Genomic DNA, 11604 nt, shown 5'->3' with positions numbered 1-11604 from the left:
TAAAAGAACAAGCTATCACCTCCAAATGGAATCACATCAATATCGATTATGCATCTCAACTTTTTAACAACTTAAACACAACATCTTTATAATCGGACAACATAACTACTTGATTCTTTCTTCCAAACAACTTAAACAACAACAAAGTAAACAAAAACAACTCAATACTCATAAAACCAGTATCTCTAACCACATGTTACTATCTACAAAAGCCGAACAATAACATCCATCATGTTCATACAATATTTAACTTTCCAATCATGTACTACCCGCATGTTTTTATTCTATAACTTTACGTAAAACAAAATCATAAATATATATAACATCACATACCCTAATCACATGTTACTAACATAACAACATTATAAAATCACTTCCACATGAACATGCTCAAACATAAATTCAATATCCTCATGCAATTACTACTTCCATCTTTTCCAACCAATTCATCCATCATATTCGTCTAACGTATTCATCCAACATATTCATCCACCATATTCATCCAATCATATACATATAAAAAATAGTAAACTAGTAGCGATCCCAACCACAATTCATGTTATCATAACCAATTAACTTCATATTTATCACCACACCTCCATTCAACCACATAACATGCATCCAACATATTCATATAAACATAAGTAAACTCATAGCGTTCCCATGATACCCCATAGTGACCGGTTTAAAGTTGTAGGGCGAGTTCGCGACTTTAGGACGTCTCCCAAGTCTTTGCATTAGCTCCTAACAACTCCTACCCGGGTTCATTTTAGTTTGAATCACTAGATTCATTAGGTTCATTAGTTACAGGTTCCAAAATCGTCGCTCTGATACCACTTTGTAATACCCCCATACACCAAGGTGCCTTACCAAGACCACCTTAGGCATAGAAGTGCTACCATCTCGGTTACCCGAGGCAATGTATATTATTCACCATAAAGAAACATACTTAATTAAACAAGTTTAACTGTTTACATGTTCAAATCCCAAAACTGTAAAGTGAAATACAACTGTTCCAAAAACATCAAACCAACTAAAAAGAAAACTAAGTTTAAGACACAGTGGAAGACTCCAGTGACACGTGGTTACTCCATCCCAGCTATCCCTCGCGCAAGCCATCTCATACCTACTCAATAACTGCTCACCATCCCCGAGTGGATCACCACAGTTATCAAAACACTTAAACGGGATCAGTTACTGGTTACACTAAACAAGATACGTAAGACACAAGACACAGATCACCCAACTCCGTCACATCTCCACACATCTGACTACACACTAAGTGTGTAGTCCGGCTAGAATACCCATCACAACAGATATTCCACGCCGTCAGTGGGGGACCGCAGCCGTACCCACCAAATTCCCGCTCATCTATTCTGAGTGAAAACCCATGTTCCTTAATGTGCACATCCCGTCCTGTGGCAGGTTCCACAGAGGGCGAATCAAGGGCGTGAAGTCGTTCCCGCAAGTGACTCCACTCAACCGAGGACACGCCTCGCGAACCACAAACAATTACAAAACCAATTATACAACAGCAACACCAATACAATACCAATACGTTAAAGATCAACAATAATCACAACCATCACCAAACAACTATATAATTAATAACCGAGTATAGAAACCCTACCTGGAAAAGCAATCACCAATACCGTCACAATAGCGAATCAGCAAAGTTCCTCTACGAAGTCGTCTCCTATCAAATACACAATCATACAATCACCATCTAGTACCAAAATACTCCCAAAACCCTCAAATTACCCAATTAGGGTTACAACCAATAACAATGAAATGACATAAAAAATGTACAAGACTCTTACCCACAATACGATGGTCTCAACGGCATAAAGAACTCTGAATTCCAACGACTCTAGCCCCTTAGATTTGATAGCAATGCGAAAAGAGAATGCAACGATGTTTGTTTTCTTGTAAAAATGTTTAGAAGTTGGTAAAAATTAAAAAGAACTGACGGAGAAGCTTATATAAACTTTTCACGCGTTGCTATCAAACTCGGCAAATAACCTGTAAAAACTTACTTACTCGATTGAGCAAGTCACTTACTCGATCGAGTGCCCCCTACTCGATCGAGTAACCTACCTACTCGATCGAGTACCCATCAGCAGTACACTGTTTCGCACGCAACACTCAGTTACTTGACAGAGTAAGCCCTACTCGATAGAGTACCCAACAACTCATAAAACCGTAGTATTACACCCCTTGCTCTCTTTTCCTGTTTCTTGATGGTGTTCCAATGGATCTCCTTAGTGTAGGGGCTCAAGAGAAGGAACGTCAAATAATGGTCATTGTTGTGTATCAGGTATTGGGTTAATGTTGAAATCATATGCTTTTTTATACTTTCTCACTAAAAATCATTCACTAACAAAGGCAGATGGCTCCTTGTGAGCATCTATTATAGCTCTAATGACATGTCTACAAGATATACTACTGATCTGCCAGTAACCACAAGTGCAAGTTCTCTTGTTTAGAGATAATGGAAGATAAGTCCTTCCATCCTTAACCTTATATTCACCAGGACCAGAGAACAAAGTTTGGCACCCTCTTGAATCTTTGGTTAGATTTTTCAACCTTTCATGAATGTTTGGACACACTTCATTCTCATCCTAGGATTCAGCTATTTGTTGACTTGTAGCATGTCTTACCATAGCAAGTCTCTTAATACCTAATTCACATCAACAAATAAATGGATTACTTATATAGGTTAGATGTATAAATAACTTCATGTAAATTAAACTAGACTTACCTTCAAGTAGAGTTAAGATTGGATTAGTTCTATGTACTTCCAAAGTACTGTTGAAACTCTCAACAAAATTTGATGTATTATTCTCAGCAGATAAGTCAGGATCAAACATGTGTTTAGTCCACATCTCCTTCTCTCCTAAGTCCATAAACCACCTAGTAGCACCCCTTCTTCCATGTTGGACCACCAATTCAAGAGCTTTCTTGAATGTAAATTCAGAGGTTGCATTAACTACTCTCCAAACCAAAAGAGGTTATGCATTAGGATACCAGGGTACGTAATCAGCTTTGAAAATTTTGCATAAATGTCTGGCACAAAATCTTCTATATGCTTCAGGCCAAGCAGTATTCAAAGCAGGCTCAACACCCTTTTGTCTATCAGAAATGATAGTCCAATTGCTTCTGCCACTGTCCTTGAGGATGTATTTCAAATTCCAAACGAAATTGGACCAGCTGTCCTTGTTCTCAGACTCTACCACAGATACTGCCAAAGGTAACATCTCATTGTTGCCATCAATGGCAACTGCTGTTAGTAAGACACCACTATGATTACCCTTCAAATGTGTTCCATCAACACCAACTAAGCTTCTACAACCAGCTATCACCCCCTTAATTTGATCATCAAAAGCAATGAATATGCTCTTAAATTGTAGAGGATGTTCTAGACTATTCACATTAACCCAACTACAAATTGCATAGCTTCCTGGATTTGTCCTTTTAACCATTTCACAATATGCTGGCAGTATTTTTGTATGACTCACGACCATTGATCTCTTTCATGGCTAACTCCTTCATCCTATAAACAGTTGAAGTTTTTATTTTCAAACCATACCTCTCTAGTAGTAGATCTCACTAATGGAAAAAACCCCTATTGCGTCGGTTTTGGACTGACGTATATCGAGGGGTCGTATTTGCTCCTGCGTCAGTTGTGGAACCGACACAAAAAGTTCAACATTTGCGTTGTGTTTTAAAAACTGACGCAAAAAAACACCATTTGCGTCAGTTCAAACCATAGAATAGACGCAATAAACTATTACAATATACGCAAATAGTGATTATTTGCATCAGTTCTATATAGAAACGATGCATTTTGTTTACTTTTTGCGTCATTTGTTATCAGAACTGATGCATTTGACATTTTGTTTTAGCGCCAATTTATTTAACTATTTGTGTCATTTCTTTCCATAACCGATGTAATTACTTTACCTTTTCGTATCATTTGTAATTAATAATGCTTTTTTATATATATAAAAATTTGCAGGCGAAACAATTCGACTACCAAAACTTAATAACCTCTAATGCATCATATGTAGAACAACATTACATCTCATTCAACCCAACAACGTTACAAATACAATACAATATATAAATAATCCCGCAAACGTCTTGGTTACTAAGCTACTCTATACTAAATGGTTTCTAAACATCTAGTAGCCCAAACTTCTGTAGCCAAATTTATATCGTTGATTGACAGTGTTGAATTTGCAATATTCTACATTATACCAGCACAATACCAATATGTAAGAGCCTGCCCCTCAACCCAACAGCAATCGAAGCAGCCACCATGACAGCTGGACCTGTGATGAACCGCACCAGCGTCACAAAGGTAGCAACTGAATTTCCGCAAGAAATGATTTTGGGTTGAAGTGCCATGAACAAACCTGCAAATACCAAACATCATATTGGATTCTGATTAAGTCTGACAAAAATTACATAAGCTAAACAACCGGAATTATTCTCTAAAGAGAACTCGAGGCAGTCTCGAACTGGCATTGACACAATTTCAAACCATCCGACAAAAAACGAGTAATTTAGTTAGGACTTTATAGTAATGCTTTGAGACAATCCATATCATACACAATTTAGTTATACCCACATTTCAGTCGACCCAAGGGACATACACGCAAATTAGACCCTACATGAATGACCGGTTAGATAGGTGTGAATCTCAGTAACTAGCTGAATCAGATCAAATTTACAGATAGGTGTGAATCTCAATAACTAACTGAATGAGATCAAATTCACAGTATTTGTTTTATACACGTAATTCATGATCATTTAAGCCTGTATGAGATCAAATACACATGTGAATACGTGATTACATTATAGTTTTATACACGTAATTCATGATCATTGGTCTATATTACTCCTCCACTGCAGCTCCCTGTTTTAAGAATAGATATCTACCATGCCTTCCTCTCCAAATGATTAAAGAAAAACTAGGTCAAAAGAAAAGGATCGCATATTCACCTTCACCATTTTACCCCAACCTTACAAGAAAAGTAGTGTAATAGGAAATCATACTTTAAACATAAGATTCATTCTCTACCCATAATCAAATCAAACAAAGAAATCTGATCGAATTCACTCTACAAGCAAGCACTGCAATAGAAAAACATACTTTAAAACACAAATTTAGAAAGCCAAGAGATGTAAACAATATGAGCAATATGAACACATGCTTGGTTCACTTACTAAATTCAAAAAGATTAAATTTTATGATTATATGTGACCATATCACCTCAGCTAACAGACCTTCTTTCATGGTAAAAAGAACAGTGAATCAGTTCAATAAGCCATTTTACTGAAAATCAAATAATGCAATCAGTTGAAAAAATTCAACAGAGGAAAACAATCGAAAAATTAGAAGTCTCAGAAAAAAAAGGAGGACAAACCAGTAAGCATGCTCGCAACCTTTAACAAAGGCAGTTTCCTGAAGCTCAATACTATCCAAACATATCGCGCACACCCTATTATGTACCACCACTATTGTCATCATTCCTCCAACCCCCCCCCCCCCCCCACCTTCCTTCTTGCTCCTCTTCCTTTTCCACACCCTCATTTTCACCTAAACCAAACCCACAATTTATTCAATCTTTACAAATAATCGGAGAAACCAGTCAATTTAATTCAAATAATTAATGCAACAACAAGAATGGAACCAAATTCAGCTAAAATTTGGGTTTAGTGGAATGCATCAAACCCTAAATTGTCAAATACCACACCCTTCATATTCACTTAAGTTGTAAAGAGCTCAAGATTCAATCTTTACACGTAATCAAATCAAACCCAGAAAACCCATCAATTGAATTATACTAATTGACAGAAGAAACAAAAATGAAATTGAAATCAACTCAAAATTTGGTTTAATTTCAAACAACAAACCCTGAATTAACCCAGTGCCTCAATACAACTACATTAAAATAGTGTCTCAATGGCTCCCGCAAATTATATTAAAATAGTGTCTCAATAGCAACTTCAATTAAAATCCCTCATTAACCGAAACCCAGTTTACAAATTAAGTGGAGAAAGATTGCAATTGTTCGAATTATCCTAACCCTAAATTACAATTAAACCAGCCCCAAAATCAAATTATACAAAAATAATTAAAGATTGAAATTAAATTAAGCAAAAAGAATACCTAGAATAGTGATTGGTGGCGTCTCACAGTGTCTCGCGTGCATGATGGGCAGAGTGGTGGTAGTACGCCGAATTGATAAACACAAAGCCTTTTTATTAGATCTGAAGGCGCAGTGGTAGTGGTGGAACGACTTGACCGTGTACGGCAGTGATGCAACGACGTCGAGGGAAGGAGGGCGTGCGGTGATCAGTGGAAAGAACAAAGGCTTAGATGAAAAAAGCAAGTATAGTGATTGTTTTGGCAGGGATTGTACTGAACAGAAACGTCCTGTCAGGGGTAAGAAGGGGTGATCTAACTCAAGTAGTTTGCCTGACTAATATTGCTAAGTAAATAAATAAGTAAAAAGTAATGACACAAAGATTTTATACGTGGAATAACCCTGGTGTTTTGTATGGATTTTGCGCAAGGCGAAATCAGGTCAGGGTTGATTTGGGTAGGGTTAACTAGCTCTAGTTAGTCCGTAGGTCAGGTCGTCAAGGTGGAATATAAAGATATAAATAAAATAAATATAACAATAAGAAGACAAAGAATTTTTTACGTGGAAAACCCTTGAATTGGAAAAAACCACGAGCACCAAGCCAGGAGAGGATTTCACTATTGTATTATGTATTTAGCACAATGGGACGTAAGTATCTAAGAGTTGTATGAGAATATTGTATGCTCTATCTTGTCTTGTGTTTTTGTGCTTCAAATGATTTCCAAATATTCCTTATATAGTCACCAGTTGAATGGCTTCTTGATCCTGGTATTAATGCGGAATATTTGCCTTAATTACCCGCAATAATTCTCAATATCACGTCCTTAATTGCTGCTTTAATTGCGAGATCTTCCTATTTAATGCTGTGTGTATATTCCTCTTATAATATGATTTCCTGGTCTAATATCGTCCTGATATTTTGACCGTTGTCCTCTCCATGGCCTGGCGCCTGTCTTCATGTGTCATGATAGCCTGACATCCTGGCACCATGATAGTCAAGCTAAGGTGAGACATTGATCAGGGATGTCTGCGGATTTCCAGGCCTAACAATTGCCCCTTATCTCCTTATTTTCAATGTGTCAGGACAAAAAAATAAGGAGATACCTGACACATTGAAAATAAGGAGATAACTTCAATCTTTGGAAAATTACTCAACGGTTGGATTGTGCCTAATCAGTTCCTATAATGGCTATTTTGTTCAGTTTATGACGCGTGTAATTTTTACTGCAACCTCTTCAATGATTATCCATCCAACTTGCGGTTGAAACCCTAGTTTCATCTACTATAAATACTCCTTCGCTTCATTAAGTTAATCTTCATCAGAAAAATCTGATTTGCTCTCTCTTAATAATCTTCTTCATCAATCGTTCTTAATTTCTAGTCTTCAAATAATTTTCATTATCTTTCAACAATGGCTGCGAAAAAGAAATCCACCAGGGTGGTGACTCCTGGAACTCCACCTCCCCAAAATCCTAAGAATACCTCTTCTGAAAATGTGCCTTTATCTTCTATTTCTCAACCTTCTGTGGTTGATAACCCGAATGGATCTCCTCTGGAGATGATCTCAATTTTTCATGGTGATTTCCAATTTAAGCCCACGAAGGCCTTGAAAGATGACCAGTCTCTCAAATCGTTTGAAGCCTGAGTTTGAAAAGGTACTGAAGAGTAAGGGGATCATCCGTGCTGATTCTGAAGTCTAGATCCCTGAGAATTCTCCTATCAGGGCTGACTAGGCGTGTCCTGGTTGGTTCTGTATTCATGACTGGGCTTTCAGGGCAGGTTGTAAGCTTCCCTTTTCTCCTCTTATGGTTGAGATTATTAATGAAATTGGTGTTCCTTTTTATCAGTTAATGCCCATGGTGTGGAAGGTGGTCTGTTCTGTTGATCACCTCTGTAAAAAGCATAATATCTCATTTTCTCTTGACGATCTGAAAGCCTGCTATGCTGTCAAAACCAATAGCCCTGGCCGTATAAGTTTTAAGGTCAGGGCTTCCACTACTCCCCTTCTGATCAATCTGGATAGTGGCCATGACAAGAACTGGGCTGCTGGATATATGTTTATCAGGACCAATTATGTGGGTCCTGATCTAGCATATCTAAATTATGAAGCTTGTGTTGCTGGTGAGTTTTAACTTCTCTCTTATCCTGCATGTTTTATTCGTTAGTAAAAAATAAAATGAAATTTATATTGAATCATACCTCTTATGTGTGCAGTTGATGATTGGGTTACTGAAACCGAGTATCCCACTGCAAATATTTCTGCTTTCCTTGATATTCCTCCTTTGGAGAGGTCTTGGCCTCTCTGTTGCAGGGCTGGTCAACTTCCATGTTGTCTGAAGGCTGATGGTACGGCCAGGGTGGCTAAACCTTCAAGGGCTGTTAGTGCTTCCACTTCAGGCAGTAAGTCTATCATATTTTCTTTTTTTCTTCTTACTCTAGCTTCTTGGTGATGTTTAGTTTATATTGCTAATGTAGTTTTTCATGTTTTAGCTACGGGGTCATCTACTCGCCTTGCCAAATTTGGTATGGCTGACCTTTCAGCCAGGTTGGCTAAGATCAAGGAGGAAGGTTCTCAGGGAAGCGGAGATGCTGAGCCCGTTATTGATTTAACCAAACTGCTTGATGCTTCCAAGGTCACTACCATTCCTGTTGCCTCTACTGAAACAAGTTCAGCAGCCCAGAAAAGAAAAATTGAAGATGTTGATATATCTGCCCCAGTCAGGGAAGTGAAAGCCAGGGTGGATGATATGGAGGATGATAAGGTGAAGATCAGGGATTATGCTGCTTCCAAGTCAGATGTCATGCTCACCCTTGACCCTGTTGAGACTGCTACCCAGGCGGTTGCTTCAGTGGATCATTCAGTCAACCTTTTGGCAGGGGTCTTGGCTGTTGTGAGGGAGGTAGGCTATTTTTATTGTTATGTGTATTTTGTGTATTTGGATATTTTTATTATTGAGGTATATTATTCATATTATTCTTTATGTTATTGGTTAGGGCGCTGTGGCCTGTCTCCATAATGCCTATCAGGCTACTTCTTTGGTAGCCAGGATTGACCTGATGAGATCAGATAATGATAGGCTGAAGTCTGAACTATACTTTGCATGGGCTGACCTGGCTGCTAAAGCTGCTGACTTGACGAAGGGGCAGGCTGAGAGGGATGCTGCTAAGGCTGAAGCAGATTTAAATAAACAGCTTTTGCAGGAGGCGTTAGACAGGAATGAAGAGCTCACCCAGGAGAGGGATGATTTGGAGTTTAAGCTTGATGATGCCTCCCTTTAGTTTTATATTAAGGGGAAGGTGGCTGCTATGTCGGAGCCTGTTGAGGCTAGGGCCAAATGGAACCCTGAAGCTGAGATGGCTTTTGCTGCTTCAAAGTATCTTGATCTACATAACATGGGAAATGAACAGGAGGTTGACTCTCTAGGGGAGCAAGATGCTGATGCTGATCTGGCTAAGAGTGGAAGTGCTGGTGCTGTTTCCAAGGAAAAACAGTAATTTTCTTTTTTCCTAGTTGATATTTGGCCCATCCAGGGGGATGTCCCTGGACAAACAATTTTATTTTTTCGGTCTCTATTCAGGTCAGGGAGACTATCCCTGGCCTCTATGAATATTTTGGTGCCTTTGCCCCAGGGGGTAAGGGTTTTATTAATATAATCGTGGTGGCCTTCTTTGGTTGGTTTTGCTTATTTGACTTTGTTTGAACCTGTGGCTTTTGCTTTTCCAATCCTTTTGGACCTGTCAAAATATTTGTTTGGTTAACCTGTAAAGTATTTTAAATTTGTCCTGTTATTTAAATTGTCGTGAGTAATTCAACCAAGTATGGTTTTTGCCATAGTGGTTGAAGGGGTGGGAAAACTGGCCTGTCAGGAGGGCTTATGTCCCGTGCCTAACTGGAGGGCTTGGTATTCGGCCTGACAGGAGGGCTTTTAGACTAAATGGTCGGGATGGCACACCCTTCCACCATCTTGCTGCGTCCAGCCGTTTGTAAACATTTGCAGTAAACCTAGTCAGGTCAGGCAATTATTTCATGCCTGATTGGTCCTGACATTTACTGTATCAGGTGATGGTTACCAACTCGTTAGGCATAATTAAGTGCAAAGTTTTGTTTCAGATTTTGATATATAGTAGAGTAGCCCTGAATCCTGAATATTTATGCATATAAACATTTATCATGTATAATTGTTCAGGATTTCAAAAAGTACGAGAAATTGGGTTAGTTAAATATATAGATATGAGTTGCATATAGAGCATATAAAACACGTATTTTTTCAGGTAGCACATCAGGTTGAGCAAATATATGAGTTTGTACCTGATTGTGTCCTGATCTGGGTTTTACTTATGGAATAATTTTAAATGGGTTACATTCCAGGATCTTGGGATCATTTCTCCTTCTAATGTTTGGAGCCTGTATGCCACTTGTCCGACAATTGAGTCAATTAAGTAAGGGCCTTCCCATGTGGGGGCCAGCTTGCCTGCTGATTTTTCTTTTTTATTTGGAAAAATTTTTCGTAGGACAAGGTCTCCTTCCCTGAAGACTTGAATTCTAACATTTTTATTGTAAGTCCTGTCTACTGCTTGTTGGTGTGATGCCATCCTGATTTTGGCAGCGTCTCTTAGCTCTTTTGTTAGGGCCAGGTTATCTTGCTTCAGGTCTCTGTTTGCTTCAACATTATTCAGGTTGTATCTTGATGTTGGTACCCGGACTTCTGCAGGAATGACAGCTTCACAGCCATACACCAAAGAATAAGGTGTTTGGCCTGTTGATGTCTTTGGGGTTGTCCTGTCTGCCCATAGTACTAATGGAAGTTTTTCAGCCCATCTGCCTCGTCTTCTAAGCTTCTTCTTTAGGCAGCTTATGACTACCTTATTGCTGGATTCAGCCTGGCCATTAGCTTTTGGATATCCAGAGGTGGATGTTACCAGGCTGATATTCCATTCCTGGCATAATGCTTGGGTCTTTTTCCCCACGAATTGGGTTCCATTGTCACATACTATTTCTGATGGGACTCCAAATCTGCATATAATATTCGTTCTGATGAAGGATATTACTTCTTTTTCAGATACTTGCCTAAAAGAGTCAGCCTTGATCCATTTGGAGAAGTAATCAGTCATAGCCAACATGAATACTTTTTGTCCTGGAGATATAGGTAACTTTCCCACAATATCAATGCCCCACTTCATGAATGGCCAGGGTGCAGAGATTGAATGAAGGAGCTCAGATGGCTGATGTATGATTGGTGCATGGACTTGGCACGCTTCGCATTTTGAAGAATATTCCAGGCAATCAGCCCTCAGTGTAGGCCAGTAATCGCCTGTCCTGAGTACTTTACTCGCCAGGCTTTTTCCTCCTTTGTGGTTACCACAGTGTCCATCGTGTATTTCTTGAAGTACAAGTTTAGCTTCGTTAGGCTCCAAGCATCTCAGGTATGGTCCGGCCTGCGATCTCTTG

At 38.9% G+C, this 11604-nt stretch overlaps 1 protein-coding gene across 1 annotated transcript; it reads right to left on the bottom strand.

Annotated features, from left to right (window-relative positions):
• Positions 1-2369: 2369 nt before the first annotated feature.
• LOC141632409 (uncharacterized) lies at positions 2370-3482 on the bottom strand. Its single transcript, XM_074444958.1, has 4 exons — positions 3074-3482; positions 2762-2989; positions 2661-2680; positions 2370-2519 (listed from the first exon to the last, which is right to left on the bottom strand). Exons 1-4 carry the CDS (start codon positions 3480-3482, stop codon positions 2370-2372), a joined length of 807 nt encoding a protein of 268 aa, XP_074301059.1.
• Positions 3483-11604: the final 8122 nt, after the last annotated feature.

Source organism: Silene latifolia, chromosome Y (assembly GCF_048544455.1).
Source record: "Silene latifolia isolate original U9 population chromosome Y, ASM4854445v1, whole genome shotgun sequence".
NCBI lineage: Eukaryota > Viridiplantae > Streptophyta > Magnoliopsida > Caryophyllales > Caryophyllaceae > Silene > Silene latifolia.
The sequence above is the reverse complement of the archived record's forward strand: the minus strand, read 5'-3'. Positions and strand labels throughout refer to the sequence as shown.